Source organism: Crassostrea angulata, chromosome 1, assembly GCF_025612915.1.
Source record: "Crassostrea angulata isolate pt1a10 chromosome 1, ASM2561291v2, whole genome shotgun sequence".
Classification (NCBI taxonomy): domain Eukaryota; kingdom Metazoa; phylum Mollusca; class Bivalvia; order Ostreida; family Ostreidae; genus Magallana; species Magallana angulata.
The window spans coordinates 24,763,851-24,781,000 of NC_069111.1; the positions used below are offsets into that span (position 1 = coordinate 24,763,851).

At 33.3% G+C, this 17,150-nt stretch overlaps 1 protein-coding gene across 4 annotated transcripts in view; it reads right to left on the bottom strand.

The window, feature by feature from the left end:
- The window catches only part of LOC128156116 (doublecortin domain-containing protein 1-like), a 68,579-nt gene that overhangs the window by 14,981 nt on the left and 36,448 nt on the right, over positions 1-17,150 (bottom strand). For 3 of the 4 annotated variants that reach the window (XM_052818142.1, XM_052818134.1, XM_052818157.1), the window contains 10 exons: positions 14,087-14,210; positions 10,903-10,987; positions 10,614-10,699; positions 10,182-10,349; positions 3,509-3,755; positions 3,006-3,186; positions 2,664-2,816; positions 1,387-1,401; positions 544-735; positions 77-300 (listed from right to left, as the gene is read on the bottom strand). In XM_052818142.1, the coding sequence (XP_052674102.1) occupies positions 77-300; positions 544-735; positions 1,387-1,401; positions 2,664-2,816; positions 3,006-3,186; positions 3,509-3,755; positions 10,182-10,349; positions 10,614-10,699; positions 10,903-10,987; positions 14,087-14,210 (1,475 nt within the window). The remainder of the gene's footprint in view (positions 1-76; positions 301-543; positions 736-1,386; positions 1,402-2,663; positions 2,817-3,005; positions 3,187-3,508; positions 3,756-10,181; positions 10,350-10,613; positions 10,700-10,902; positions 10,988-14,086; positions 14,211-17,150) is intronic. The other variant, XM_052818149.1, reaches the window with a different exon arrangement.

A 17,150-nucleotide genomic window follows, 5' to 3' on the forward strand; every position in this document is an offset into this window, starting at 1 on the left:
ACAATAGGTACCATAAATATACATGTATAATGGAAATAGTCAAAGGACTTTCTTCACCTTGCTCATATTAGTTTACCTTTATCATATGGATTGGTGAAAAAGGCATGGATATATCCTGTCTCAGCGTCATATCTCCATTTCTGATGAGCTTTCCCATAAACATTCAGTTTTCTGGCCTGCAAAGTCACAGCACAGCCACTGAAGGTCAAAGGTCGGCCTTCTTCATCTTCAGAGAAAGGTTCATTGGCCGGCATGGCAATAGTAAGTACCATTTGAGAGCTATGCTTAGAGCGAATTTCTCTACAAGTCAAGATTATAAAGAAATGAACAGAAATACTAATTGGTACTTGTATGACTTATGACTAGTTTCAACTTTTCAATACTTGGAGAAACTCAAATTCCATAATATTAACATACAAACATATTTAAATCATTATATGTAAGGACGAAAAATGAATAAAACAATGATCCATTCTTTTTCTTAGTTTCAAAGACTGATTTGTACAATCACACTCTCAAGGATTTTACAGTTCATAAGCTTACCCATTTTCGCGGATGACCCAGCGCTGGTTGATGTCGTCCGGCCTTCGTTTGACCAACAACACCTGGTTGACACGCCCTTCCTGTTCCAGCATGCCTAGCACTAGGGCACGGTTGGCTGCACAGGCGATGTACCCATCTTCATACACAAATCGCTGAAGTGTATCGCGAGATATTTTTGGCAATGGCTGTGGTCTGAAATATGAATACACATATTATTTGTTGTGAATTGGGGTACAATGAATATACATGAGTCAATTTTGAAATGTTTTATAATGCTAGTCTGATACTAACTGGTTGAATCTGTGGAAAATTTACACAGCTCAACACTAATGATAGATTTTTTTCTTCAGTATAAAATCATGAGTGTCGATTTTGAAATGTTTTATAATGCTAGTCTGATACTAACTGGTTGAATCTGTGGAAAATTTACACAGCTCAACACTAATGATAGATTTTTTTCTTCAGTAAATCAGCTTTCAAGTATGCCAAAACTCAGAGGTGTTATTAATACATACCAAACATACACAATTACACACATAAGTAAAATAAACTATGTAAAAAACACTTGCACTTGTCATCAATTTGTCAATGACTTTAGTCTGATTTTATCATAAGCTTTGAGACAACTATTAGAAAACACAGATAGGGTCTGTCAAATCAATAAATGATATATGTTATCCTCTAAAACATTTCAAACAGATGTTAAAATTAATACAATATTCAGATTTATTCATATGCTATGTTATTTCTATAATGAAAGAATACATACTACACAAAGAATGCAGTTAATAACAGGGATTGATATTTCCTTAATACTGTACAGTACATATTTTTTATTTTTACCTTTCAGTTTTATCCCTGAAATAAATCATATTTATTTATAGAATTAACAGAAAAAGGAAACGTGTGATTTGATGGCTAGTATTTATAAAGCAATATCTCTCTTAAACTTTTAATTAAAAGTACGTACTATGCAGTTCTGAGAGTATCAAAATGTGAACTGCTCTTTACTGCTCTTTTATTTATGTCATTATTATGATCAAGTTTTAGCTTTCAGCTAATAGCACTGTGAATAACTGACACGAACATTTGCTGGTCATTGACACCAAAACAAAGTAAGTTACAGAGCAGAAGTCACTCATTTCAGTGAACTACTGTGAAATCTTTAGATTATGGAAGCTCAATTTTAATGGATTTTGCCTTAGAATTTACATGATCAACAAGATATCTGTGAGCTAATGCTCACTAGTGATACCCCTCTCTAATGTGAATATGTAAAATAAGGGAAGTCGATATTTAACAGGAAGTTGGCATCCCATTGGTACAAAAACATATCCCACAATATGGCATGCCTAAACAAATAGTGTGTTAAAATTTCAAGCATCTGCAATTAATAGATGCTGAGAAATCTTTGATGAAAATTTGTTTCAAAATTTAGGCTGAAAAAATCGTCATTTAACAGGAAGTTGATGTCCCAAAAAAAATCCCACGATATGGCATGCCTAAACAAATAGTGTGTTAAAATTTCAAGAATTTACGATAGATAGTTGCTGAAAAATCTTTGACGAAAATTTGTGTTACGAACAGACAGACAGACAGACAGACAGAAGGACAGACGGACAGAATCTCACAAGGTTATGGAAGCGGGGGTATAATAAAACACAAAAGTAAGTCAAAATATTCACTTTAATTTACTTAAATTGGCCATAACAGAATTCAATGATTCAACAGTATCTAAGAATTTGTTAAAAACTAGAAATGATAACTTTTAAAGGTTCTGTACTACCATTTACGTGCTTGCTGAGAAATAATTTTATTGTAACATAAAGAAAATGATGTTCAGTGATATGCAAGACTAATGACATTTTTTTTCATAATGACAGTGAACAAAAATTGTTTACTGTTGTGCTAGTTCTCAGAAAATGGCTCATGGAGAACATTGATTTGTGTACGTATAGTCAAACGCTATGATTGTGTACATGTGCATTACGTGTACCTATTTGCTAATGCACTGCAGCTTAATAAACTTGTGTATTAATGACTCATTAAATAAAATCTGACTGTGAATTAATGAAATAATCATTCAAAGTCGAGTATAACAAGGATATAGATGTACATACTTGTATTTGTCATACATCTCCCTGTCTGTGAATTTGTAGGCGTCAGGATCTTCTGACCCGTCGTCTTGACTGACATTGAGCAGTCGTTCCCACGGCCATTTCAGGTTGTTCAGTCTCTGCTCAGATCTCCTGTGAGCGATCTCGTGGCAGGTCCTGCAAAGTTCAAAGTTAATCATTAATAATAAGTTTGGTTTGGCTGAAAATACAAATTTGCTAAACAAAAAGAATTCACCTGCCACCCCATTCTATTCATTTTCATGAAATACACTGCTTTTATTAATAAAATCAATTTCATAAGTGAGAGGTTTAATTTGCTTCCATTGAAATGAAACCAGTTCTTACAAGTTTCCCTCATCTTCCTCTTCTGCAAAAATGGAAGCCCTGGAGTCATTCATGATCTGACTGTCGTGCTCCGCCAAGGCCTCTCGTCTGCTGCCGGTTTGTTCCTCCTCCAGGTTCCACTGACGATTGATGATGATACGGGTGTTGGCCACCATATTACCCTCCATCTCCAACACATATTCTGTCAAATATATAAAATCAATTTTTCAAAACTCAAGTCAGAAAAGTATTTCACTAGTTACCGGTAGTACATCTGTACCAGTAATCACTGTACTGTAGATTTCTAATTAAGCATGAAGAACAAATATCCACTTTAAAATTGCAAGAAGCATCCTTTGCAAATTTTGAAATTCTGAATGTTGTGAACTGTATTAATTAAATTTTAATGAATGTTTTGCATAAAATAAGGATTGAACATGCAGACACAATGCAAATGTATTTTTTGATGCTAGAAGCTTAAATGCTAGACAATAAAAAAAGATTCTGTTTCATAAGGTGCCTACTCTCTGGATTTCGGAGTGAGATGTATTGTCTGATCTTGGCGATGTCCTGAGACAGCTGGGACAACAAGATGCGTCTCTGCTGTTGGTCCTTGGACAGTTTGGGGTCCATCCAGCCCTCCCCGCAGGACACATAAACTAGGTCATCTCGACGCAGATTGACTAGACTGAAGTGTTCATTTCCCTTGCTGTCAAACAGTCGTCTTGCAGCAAAAGGCAAGTTCAAAAGGCTTGTGCAGTTATCCAAAAACTTTTAAAGAGATAAAAAATGTTTTGAAATATGAAGGAAAGGGTTAAAGTTGAGGGAAAGGGTTGAAAATAAAGATAAAACGTGTATTTGAAATTGAAGAAAAGGTTGAAAATACAATTTTGTTTCTTAAAATGAATTATTTAATTTTCACTTGTAGTCTAGGAAAACAAGCTATATAATAATTAGATTCAATTTTAAATCCTCAAAATGATTTTAGACACAAAACATAAAATGGGAAAATGCAAACAACAAGATATCTGTGAGCCAATGCTATCTGTGAGCCAATGCTCACTAGTAATACCCCCTTAAAGTCTTCATTTAACAGGAAGTTTACGTCTGATTGGTACAAAAATATATCCCACAATATGGCATGCCTAAATAAATAGTGTGTTAAAATTACAAGCATCTGCAATTTATAGTTACTGAGAAATCTTTGACAAAAATTTGTTTGAAAATTTAGACTAAAAATAAAAAAAGTCGTCATTTAACATGAAGTTGACGTCCGATTGGTTCAAAAATATATCCCACAATATGGCATGCCTAAACAAATAGTTTGTTAAAATTTCAAGCATCTGCAATTCATAGTTGCTGAGAAATCTTTAAAGAAAATTTGTTTAAAATTTAGGCTAAAAATAAACAAAGACGTCATTTAACAGGAAGTTGACGTCTGATTGGTACAAAAAAATATCCCACTATATGGCATGCCTAAACAAATAGTGTGTTAAAATTTCAAGCATCTGCTATGAAAGGTCCTTGGTAGACACCAGGCCTACCGTGTTTGAAGAATTAGACATTGAAATTTCTGAAAAAGAAATATCGGATGCTACATATGTATAGACAATCTTAAAAGAGACAAATTGCATGGTCTTGATTATATTTTGAATTAATATTTTATAGAATTCAAGGGTATACTTATGCCATATTTACATAGTATTTTTAATCGTATTCTATCATCCGGTTATTTTCCTATGCAATGGTCAAATACGCTTATTGTTCGTATTTTTAAAAAGGGTGACCCAGGGTGACCCCAACAATTACCGAGGTATAAGTCTTATCAGCTGTTTTTGTAAAATGTTCACCTCAATATTAAATCGTAGACTTATATTATGGGCATCTTCTAATAGCATTGTCACAAATGCACAGTTCGGTTTTCAACCTATGTTAGGTACTACAGAAGCAATTTTTGCACTTCATTGTCTGGTTTCACAAGCACTTCAAACTAACAAATGGTTTGACTATTGTTTTGTTGATTATAAGAAGGCCTTTGACTCTATCAATAGGGAGAAATTGTACAGAAAATTTGAGTATTACAGTATACAGGGAAAGTTACTTGCAGTAATTCGTTCAACGTATTCCACAATTAGAATGTGTGTTAAATCTTCTGGTTGTATTTCTAATTTCTTTGAAAATCATGTTGGTCTTTTACATGGAGAAGTGTTGACTCCCATGTTGTTTGTATTATATGTAAATGATCTTGAAAATGAATTTATAAAACAAGAGGCCCATGGGCCACATCGCTCACCTGAACAACAGTTCCTTGTAACATTCTATTTCATAGCATACATGTATGTTATTTCTATTTTAAACTTTGAACCCCTTTCTGGGGCCCCAGTATTGGTCCGGGGTTTATGGTTGGCTTTAACAACTACATTATTTGAGGATCCTTGCATTGTAATCTCACAAACTGTAGCATTGTAGTTCTCAAGAAGAAAATTTTTAAACATTTTCCATATATATTTCTATGTTAAACTTTGAACCCCTCTTGGGGCCTCAGTATTGGTCTGGGGGTCTTGGGGCCACAGTATTAGTCCGGGGGTCACGATTCTACCAATTTAGTATCTACAATAGCCAATGACGCTTGCATAGTAATCTCACAAACTGTTGCACTGTAGTTCTTGAGAAGAAGATTTTTAAACATGTTCCCTATATATATATCTATGTTAATTTTGATCCCCTTCTTGGGCCCCAATATTAGTCTGGGGGTCACGGCTTCCACAATTTAGAAACTTTACAATTTGAGAATGCTTGCATAGTAATCTCACAAATTGAAGCATTGTAGTTCTCCTCCATTAAGATTTTAAAAATGTTCCCTCCTATCTTTCTATGTGAAACATTGAACCCCTTCTCCTGGGGCTCCAGTATTAGATCGCTTCTATAATTTAAAGTTTTCACTATTTGAGGATCCAAGTAAAGTAATATCACAAAGTATGACATTGTAGTTCTCGGAAAAGATTTTTTTTAAAACATGTTTCATATATATATCTATGTTAAATGTTGAACCCCTCTTGATGCCCCAGTATTACTCCGAGGGTCATGATTTTAACACTTTAGAATCTACAATTGCCAAGGATGTATGCATAGTGATATCCCAAACTGTTGCATTGTAGTTCTTGAGAAGAAGATTTTTAAACATTTTTCTTATACATGTAAAACTTTGAACCCCGCCAGGGGCCCCATTTTTGGTCCTGGGGTCACAATTTTTACAATTTAGAATGTTCACTATATATAAAAGCTTTTGTGTAAATGATGGCATTTCTGGTGCAGTGGTTCTTGATATGAAGATTTTTTAAACATTTATCCTATGGATTTCTATGTTAAAATTTGAACCCCTCTTGGGGCCCCAGTTTTGGTCTGAGAGTCACGATTTTTATAATTTTGAATCTTCACTATATATACAAGTTTTTGTGTAAATGTTGGCATTTCTGGTGCAGTGGTTTTTGAGAAGGACATTTTTAAACATTTATCCTATGGATTTTTATGTTAAACTTTGAACCCCGCCTGGGGCCCCAGTTTTGGTCCGGGAGTCACAATTTTTACAATTTAGAATGTTCACTATATATAAAAGCTTTTGTTTGAATATTTGCTTTTCTGGTGCAGTGGTTCTTGAGAAGAAGATTTTTAAACATTTATCCTATGGAGTTCTATGTTAAACTTTGAACCCCGCCTGGGGCCCCAGTTTTGGTCCGGGGGTCACAATTTTTACAATTTAGAATCTTCACTATATATACAAGCTTTTGTGTAAATATTGGCATTTCTGGTGCAGTGGTTCTTGAGAAGAAGATTTTTAAACATTTTTCCAATGTATTTCAATGTTAAACTTTGAACCCCGCCTGGGGCCCCAGTTTTGGTCCGGGGGTCACAATTTTTACAATTGAGAATCTTCACTATATATACAAGCTTTTATGTAAATATTGGCATATCCGGTACAGTGGTTCTTTAGAAGAAGATTTTTAAACATTTTTCCAATGTATTTCCATGTTAAATTTTGAACCCCGCCTGGGGCCCCAGTTTTAGTGAGGGGTCACGATTTTTACAATTTAGAATCTTCACTATATATACAAGCTTTTGTGTAAATATTGACATTTCTTGTGCAGTGGTTCTTGAGAAGAAGATTTTTAAAGACATGCACCCTTTTTTCACTGTTTCGTAATTATCTCCCCTTTAAAAAGGGTTGTACCCTTTATTTTAACAATTTAGAATCCCCTTTTCATAAGGATGCTTTGTATTAAGTTTAGTTAAATTTGGCCCATAGGTTTTTGAGTAGAAGTCAAAAATGTGAAAAGTTTACAGACGGACGGACGACGGACAACGGGTGATCAGAAAAGCTCACTTGAACCTTCGGTTCAGGTGAGCTAAAAAGGTACTGCTCCTACTGACCTGCAATTATTAAATCTTTATCTTCTTATGTATGTGGATGGCTTGGTATTGTTTTCTGAATCAATTGATGAGCTACAGAGCATGTTGAATACTTTACAGTTTTATACAAATGAATGGAACCTAGATGTAAATGTATCTAAGACTAAAGTTGTTATTTTTAGAAATGGTGGAAATTACCGCACCAATGAGAAATGGCTTTATAACGGTAAAAATTTAGAAATAGTAGACCAGTTTGTTTACCTAGGCGTTGTGTTCAATTATAACGGTAAATTTTTTACCACTCAAAAACAATTAGCGGCACAGGGTCGCAAAGCCATGTTTGCTCTCAAATCAACAATTAATCAGCTTTATTTAAACCATTGTATTTTGTTTTCTATTTTTGATACCTACAGGTAACTCTCGATGGCTCAAACTTCGATCGCTCAAAGTGAGTCTTGAGTCCCGATTTTTTTCCCTATATACTGGTAACTAAGCAAATTTACTCTTGATTTCCCAAACTCTTGATCCCTCAAAACCCTTGATCTCTCGAAGTGAAACTGCAGTCCCATAATTCATTATCTATAGTTTTTTACTCTCGATACCTCAAAGTGGCTGTGTATATCCAAGCGTTACCTAATTACATCTACTTGGTCAATTAAATGGCTCCAGGCGTTAGACGCGGGACCCGTGTCACGGGTTGTTTATTCAGGCGACACTTGTCCTGCAAGGTGATAATTGTTTGATGATTGACCATGACGATACCAAATCTATAATTAACACCGACCGTTTTACGATAATTTTGAGACACAGTGAAAATGAAAAATTAATTGAGACGAAAGGATAATTTTGAGCCATGGTCAAAATTTTAGAATTATAAAACTGTAGAAATTATGCTTATCAGCATCATTGTCCTGATAATGATTATTGCTCAACAAGTTCTTACAGCTTGTGGAGGACCTGTACAGGGGGAACAATGGGTGATATTCAGTTATCTAATTTACGACTTGTTGTCTTGCAGTCCAGTAGTACTGAGCAGTCTGATCATAATATGATGCATAATATAAATAATTAGAGTGTATCATGAATTTATTTAATAATTGTTTCTATTTAGTTTTAAAACATCCAGGTTTGTATAATTAACTGAAAAGAAAACGTTTAAGAAAGTGCGTAAGGTTCGCACTAAATAAATGGCTCAATTATAACATCCGGTAAGACTAATTTTAAAGCCCGACAGTCAACCCGGAAAATTCCGAACTCTTGAAAACTCAAACTCTTGATACCTCGAAGTTTTTCCTCGGTCCTATGGACTTTGAATTATTGAGAGTTACCTGTATGTGTGTAGCATCTAAATTATGGATGTGAGGTTTAGGGTTCCCACATAGGACAAGATATTGAAAAGGTCCACCTTGAGTTTTTACGCTTTGTGCTTGGTGTTTGTAAAACTGCAAATACAACTTTGTTATACTTTGAGACTGGGTGTCTACCCTTATATCTCATTCGTTTTTATCGAATTTTTAAGTTCTGGTTAACATTACTGTAAATTCCTAATCAAACGCGAGGAATTAATATCCGCGTAAAATCGCGAGAAGCCCGTCTCGCGAATTCTAAAATCTCGCTTTTAATTTTGGGAGACATGTAACCTACATGAAACTATGATGAAATTTCGCCATTCGCGATTTTATGTTCTCGCGATTTGATGGTAAATCGTTGAATCGTGGAATTAAGTACTCGCGTAAAATAAGGAATCTACAGTATTGCAGACAGACAATTGTATATCAAGAGCTGCTTATGACTGGTCATATTGTATATGTGAAAGAAAAGGCAAAATTATCAAAGCTTGGCAAAATTTATTAAGGATCAATTTAATAATTTGGGACTTGGTTACATGTGGAATGACCAAAGTAATTTAAACAGTCGTAATTGTCAACCAATCATTCAGAAAAGACTTAAAGACAATTCTATTCAAACGTTGCATAGCAAGATGCAAATAGAAACAACGGCGGAGCATCCCTCGCTACATGAGTTATTGTGTGGGGGATGCATTATTTAGGAATATATAGTTATGTAAACTACTTTTTCTTTACCTGTACTAGATCTAAATCCATTGGCAAAAAATATCAAGTTGTTGATCTGAACTAATTACTTTCACTTTGGTTTCACAAAAGAGAAGCGGAAGTAGTTATTGTCGAGTCGTACATAAAATTTGTTTAAAATTGTGTTATTTTAACAATATATCAAAATGTACTCAACTAATTGACTTGAAAATTAATAGGGTTTGTCCTTTTACTATGCCAAATATGTGTACGAAATGTGATAAATATCTGAGCAAGGGTTTTCTTTTAAACTTGCTTCCAAGCTGAACACACACACATACCAGGTTTGTCTCTAAAAATTGAAGTAGAAGAAAGAAATAAAAAAGTAGAAGGGAGTCTGCGGGTCTATCTTATAGCTAGATTGTGTTTGAAATCCAAAAATAGTCGGGTAATTACATCACTTTAGGCGGGGGAATTCTCCGCTCCCCGGGTCTTAGAGAAAACCCTGTGGTATCATACACATACACGCACATCAGCGATGCTATATCCCCTTTGCAACAAGTTGCGTGAGGGGATAACAAAATGTTCTATTTACAAGCATTTAGTTGATAATTTTTGCTTGCAGTATTTTATTTAGAAAAATAAATACCAAAATTGTATAAAATATGTATTTCCAAAATGACAGACAGACAGACAAGGGTAAACAGTATACCCTCTTCTACTTTGGAGCGGGGGTATATAAATGACTGGTTCCTACCATGACAAACTCCAGTTCGCGGACAGTTCTATCCACACAGTGAAGATTAATATCTTCCTCCACATTATCAGTCTCTGGGACAGGAACATCTTTTTCCACAAGCTTGGAGTGTTGTTTGTGTTTCTTTCCAGATTTGCCTCCTTTCTCTTTGTTCAAATCCTTCAACATCTGAACAGAAAAAACAAATCCAGCATGATACAAATGTATTCTGGCTAGATAAATATTTCCTTTCATCTGATCTTATAACTTTAAAGCCAAATGTTAGATAAATCAACAGCAATTAATTGATCAATTGGTTTAATCCAAAACTTAATTGACTCCTTAATTAAACTTTTTGGAAATTATTCACATTCTTGTAATTAACTTTTAACTCTTCTGATACTTTATATACAGAGCCTACATTCTCGATATGATTCAATAATGTAAATTTACATTTGTGAGATTTGGTCCCACACAAGGCATGGCTAGTCTGGCATCCCTTTCTCCATTCTTCATTGCCATCAGTCTCAGGGGAGCCACTGCAAAATGGAGGGTCACACATTAGATTGAGTTTTAATAAAATTCATATTTTTGGTCCATTTTAAAACTGGTACATGTACCAGTAAATATTACCATAAATAAACCATTTTTTGGTGATCATATTTCTGGGGTGATCTTCTGATCTTCAGACAAAGAAAACCATAGACGAGTATTTAACATTAGTGCTTTTGAAGGTACTTACTTCCAGACATTGCCAATTTGGATAGAGGCTTGTGCAGGGGAGGGGCATTAGGAAGGAGAAAACCTTCCATTGGCCAATCATATTCCTACAAAATAGTAGATGGTTGCCATGATCATGTTTATAAAGCAAAGATATCATAAAGGAGTCTGTTGTAACAAATGAAGTCAATCATATTGTGAGGTCAGGAAACATATATCGTGACATACATTTACAGGTGAATCTCAATTACTCAAACTTCAGGGGACCATGACTAAACTTTGAGAGATCAAGAATTCAAGAGATCGAAAGTTAAAAAAAAAATCTGGAAATTTTTGATTCTGTCATTTTGGTTCCAAAATTAGAGAAGTGGGACGTTTATATATGTCACATGGAAGGATAGTCTAACATAGTTTCATCCATATTTTCTCTTTCTTTACTTCAATTTCAACACTACAGAACTTAGTTTTGTGTTTATTAAGTGTTTTTAAAACTTTAAAAAACTTTTAAGCATTTCCTATTTTTTTTATCACAGAATATTTCAAATAAAGAGCGGTTTAATTTACCATAAATGCAACAAGTTGTTGAAATTAGTAGACCAGAAACAAACTAGTGGGTATTGTTTTTTTTAACAAAAAAAACCACATGTCTCCCCTTCTTCCCAAGGATTGTAATATGGGACAAATTTATCAAGTGAAAAAGAATGATGTCAGCTATTTGTTATATATCATCCATATATGATACAAGTCATTATTGTAAGGAATATTTTCATGATAATTGAACCCAAGATCCAAATAGGTCAAGGTCAAAAAGTTGGGTTTGGTTCACTTCGCTAGATCATCAAACTATGTTTTAAGTTTAAAGTCTCTCTGTCAAAGAATTTTGACGTTATGGTCTCTTTTTTTCTTTATTTGACCTTGAGTTAGGAAAAGGGTCAAGGTAAAAAAATTAACAACAGTATGTCTCATGGTAATTTAGTTCTTTGTTTACAGTTTGAAATCCTTCTGTCTAAGTATATTTAAATAAAGATGAGAATGTTTTTTTCTAATTTGGCCTTGAACAAATATGGCCTAGGTCAAAAAATTTGGTAGGTTTCATCTAGGATACTTACTATCTATCTGTCATTCAAGTTTAAAGTCTGTATGTTCAAGGAATCTCATGTTATGATCCGTACATTATTTTTTAGAAAATGAATTACCTTTTGACACAAGATTGGTCAAGGTGAAAAATTATGGTGCTAAGCAGTCTTACTCAATACCATCTATCTATGTTTTAAGTTTAAAGTCTTAATGTCAAAGGGTATTAAAGTTACAACCCAGACAAAATTTTATTATTTTTTCTTAATGTGACCTTGAATAAAAACAACAAGGTAAAAAAATTTTTGGTAGGGTTCAGCTAAGTTAAAAGTCTGTATGTTGAAGGAGTCTTGTGTTATGGTCCAGACAATATTATTTATAAAACATTTGACCTTGAAGAACAAAATTGGTCAAGGTCAAAAATTTTGGTGGCGTGCACTTCTTCTCAATACCATCTACCTAAGTTCCAAGTTTGAAGTCTTGATGTCAAAGGGTATTTAAGTTACGGCCTGGACAAAATTTGGATGAAGAATGAGAAGAAAAAGAAGAATAAGAAAATTGAAGGGTCAGCCCCTTTTTCTTGATATCAAATGAAAGCTCTTGTAAATATAGATTTCATTTGCTCTATAAGTTATGTTAAAATATTTTCAGGAAAGGAGATAAAGAACAAAAACCATTCAAAATCACGTCGTTTTTTTAAACTCAATCTTCGGGTCCAGGCGAGCTTCGATGCCTTTGAAGCCAGACAACCATAAATGCCTTTAAACACATCTACAATCTTTCGTCTACAATCCCTGAAAATTTATATTCAATATCTTTTTTCGTTTAAGAGGAGATAGCAGGACAAACCGACCCTCTAAAAATCGCTAAAACGTCAATATCTCCCGAACGGAAATGACGTCATTAAAACAAAAAATTATATAAAAGGTTTTAAGGATTACATTTACTCAGGGTTTGAGATTTCAAAAAATATTTTTACAAAGTTCAATATCTGTAGTCCAAAGTTGTTTTATAAACACAAAATAACACGTTATTAACAAATATCGATATTGATATCAATGATTTGTTTATTTGAGGAAGATATGCTCCGACAAAGGTAGATTAATATTAAAACAGAGGAAATTCGGACTAATTTTTTCATCATTTTCTTTTTTTCTCTTAAAAACTTTCTGTTGAAATGTAATTGCAAAACTTAGGTTTCTATATGTTTTTTCATATCATTTTACATCTTTATGGTTGTATTTACTCTTCTATAAATTTATATCACTGGCTGGCACACGATTGGAAAAATCTTTAAAATACATAAAATAGATTCAAGATGAATAATCTTGAAATTTTTATCATTGACCTCATGTAACATAATACAGACAACAAAAACAGTTGGTTTGGAGCTCCTATTAGTCAACAATTAACACAACCACGCTAACCCCAGACATTCACTTGATCATCAGGTTAAGTCCCCGTGGAGCTAATCATACGCTTGATCGGTCGCATGTGTACACGCAGCCACCACTTCGAGTTATCAAGAGTGAGAAACAATGAAATATGTATAACAGGACCCAGGTTTTACTTCGAGAGATCAAGAACTTTGAGAGATCAGAGGTCCAAGAGATTGAGAGTAAATTTGCTTAGTTACAAAAAAAAAAAAAAATTGGGACCGTGACTTCAATTCGAGAGATCAATAATTTTGAGAGATCAAAGTTTGAGCCATCAAGTGTCATCTGTATTAAAAATGGATAGCATAATTTGGTGTTTGATATTAACTTATGCTATTTTTATAAACGATGGAATGATCTTTTTCTTGTTGTAACATTCCTTTTGATTGGCTAAAAAATTATTTTATATCATGTAAAGAATGTAGCTTACATATGGTAAGACTAACATCAAAAACTTATCAATCTGCCTGACATTATGTTTGAATTTGGTACAATTTGATGCTATTTTTTAAGGTCAAATGACCGTTTTAATCTACAATTAAGAGTATACAAGATTGATGCGTTAACTTTGCGGTTTATAAAGCGTAAACTGCCCAAAACCATTTTATATTGTATAAAACAAATAAATATTGAATTCACTCCCTAAGTAAACTTCCTTGTTGAAACAATTAAATTGACTGTCTATGATGTATTCACCTCATTCAGGCTACCATCTTCTTTGACAGGCCATGAGAGTGCTCTCTTGTTCCACTCTGTGTTAGTGGCGTCATTGTACTTCCACTGGCCCAGGTTATCAAATCTCTCCTGCTTCAGAGCAAACCTTAGAAATAAAGTCAACATATGTTACTTAAAATTACATTTCCTTGGAAAACATCAAACATGGCAACATGAAAATGATTCGGATTTAGAAAATAAGAAATAATCACAGACACTATAAACAAGGTGAAGCATATCTGCGTAGAATTCTGTCTTTTGAATGAATGTTTGTAGCTGATATTGGTAAGTGAATCTATATTCAACAAATTTCTGTTTCAATAATTACATCATCTTTATATATCAAACTCTTGTATTAAAAATTTTCAATTTTCATCAGAGTTACTTAACAAGAGGCCCATGGGGCCACATCGCTCACCTGAGCAGCGATGGGCGTTCAAATGATATTGTGCCATATGGCCCCTCAGTAGAATAACAAAAAATAAATAATGTAATTACGCAAGATATCAGACTAAACATTTTGTTGGGATACACTGTTAACTTACAGTTCCCTATATCCCCCCCCCCCCCCCCAAACTTTATAAAGTTGATCAAAATATATGAGAGCATATAGGTACATTTTCTTCCTCAACTACTCTCTAGTTATTGTATTTTTAAAAAAAAAATATATTATAATAGTTATTGCATTTTATAAAAAAACAAGAGATGTTTGTAAAACACTTATGCCTCCACCCCCCCCCCCCTTGGAAACATCTGCAATGAAAATGAACATATTACTAAACTACAAATAATTGAAATTTTTTTTAAGTCCAAGGCACATTACTCTGTCAAAAAATGCTTGATCGTACCCAAAATTAAACTTGACCTAGATATTACTATAATAAACCTGAATACCAAATCTCATTTTAATATGTGCAACTTATCCGAAGAAAATGAACGGAAACTGCAGAAAATGGAATTTTTCTACGTCCATGGGGCACAACTCTGACGAAAATTGTTTGATCCTACCCAAAATCGAACTCGACCTAGATATTACTATGATAAACTTGACAGTATATACCAAATTTCATTTCAATATGTGCATCCTATCCAAAGAAAATAAACGAAAACTGCAAATAATTGGAATTTTTCTAAGTCCAAGGGGCATAACTCTGTCGAAAATTGCTTGATTGCACCCAAAATCGAACTTGACCTAGATATTATTATGATTAACTTGTATACTAAATTTTTTATTTGCTATATGTGCATCCTATGCGAAAAAAAAAACCGGAAACTGTTGGTGGACCAACCGACAGACCGACCTTCCGACAGACAGCAGCAAAGCAATATGCCCTCCCTTCTTTGAAGAGGGGCATACAAATACCTATAGATGTGAAGAAGAAAATTGTACCTCAATGCGCTCAATTACTCAAATTGAAAACATTAAAAAATTTGAAAAAAGAGAAAAAAAAGAGACAGTACAGCACATCATTCTCAAAAAAGGTGGTATTGGGTTGGTACAGGGCACTAGAAAGTATAATCCTTGATTTTTGCCAAGTTTCACTTTTGTGCTACCTTTGGATATATATTAGCATACATATTGGTACATATACAGTTAATTCTAACAAAATCTTAAAATTTTAGAAAGTTTATTAGTTGATTTTTACACATTATTTGACTGTTTCCACTCAGAGTTTGTGACTTTCAATAGGTTTCTGATAAGAAAGTAGAAATAAATGTGTAACTTTTTATATTGTCTTTGGGCTAACAGGAAATACTAGGAAAAAGAAATATTTAGACACTCTTGAAAACAGACAAACTATTGCTATGTGTTGTTGTAGTAGATAATATGCTGTTTTAATCTGAGGGAGCAGTAATTATTTCGCAGAAGAGACAAGTTATTTCATAAATATGTCCTTTGTGTAACAGTCCTTGTTGTAACAAGAACAAAAAGTTACACCATAGACTATCACTGTTATCCCAGAGACTATAATTTACATAATTTATTTTTTGGGGAAAGATATGATGAAATTAATAAATAAATATATCACAATGTATCACATTTGTTAGTTTATGCTGATATATAATGTTGATGCATCTGTTTGCTGTAGAACTAGATCATTTCTCAATCATGCAATATTTTGTTACTCCAACGACACTTACAATTAACACCAAGGACATATAACCTAAAATATTCATTTTAAAAAATTTCAGTATTGTCAAATCAAATCAAATCTATTAATTCAAGTATAATTAATATTGAATTTGATATTGGACTAATAGCTGAAGCCAAATTTTCCCTAAAAATATTATTTGACTTTAAACAAAATGTGTTACCAAGGACTTTTAATGTTACACAAAAGAGTATTTCAATTCCCATGCATGTATTTCCGATAGAAAAATCAATAAAACCAGTATTGTATAAATACATTTTATGACAGATTATGCAATGTTTTAAAACAGGAGTATAATAAAATACTAAAATTATTCATCAACTAGATAGAATGGTGTCCATGGTGTAACATGTTGTGTCTTTGGTATAACAAACTTAAATTTTAAGCCTGAACTTGTAGAGAATAACAGTAACATGTATAGCATATCTGCTGAAATGTGCATTTGGTAATTTTGAATTCATTTAAAATACATTCAAGCTGTCAAAACAAATTGAAATATTAAAACTTAGATTCTTATAACAGACAAAGTCCATGGTGTAGCATAAGTGTCCTTGGTGAAACAAATTAGAACTAAATTGTCTAAATAATTTGACTTTAGGGGCACTATTATGCACATTGATAATGATTACTGTTAAATATATCCATTCATAAGTTATAGCTATGAAAACAATCAGTTGTCTCTATTTTGAAATCTGATATTTTTGTGCTTAAATAAAGGTTGTCCTTGGTATAACATTTGGACTAACAATAATTGTCCTTAGTGTAACATCCCTTATTTTGTTTTTATTTGCAAAGATTTTCAAGAAATATTGAGGTTTCTTTCACTTAAGATTATTTTTCATGTCACTTACCAAAAAAATCAGACATCAAACGGAAAAGAATTTTTCAGTGTG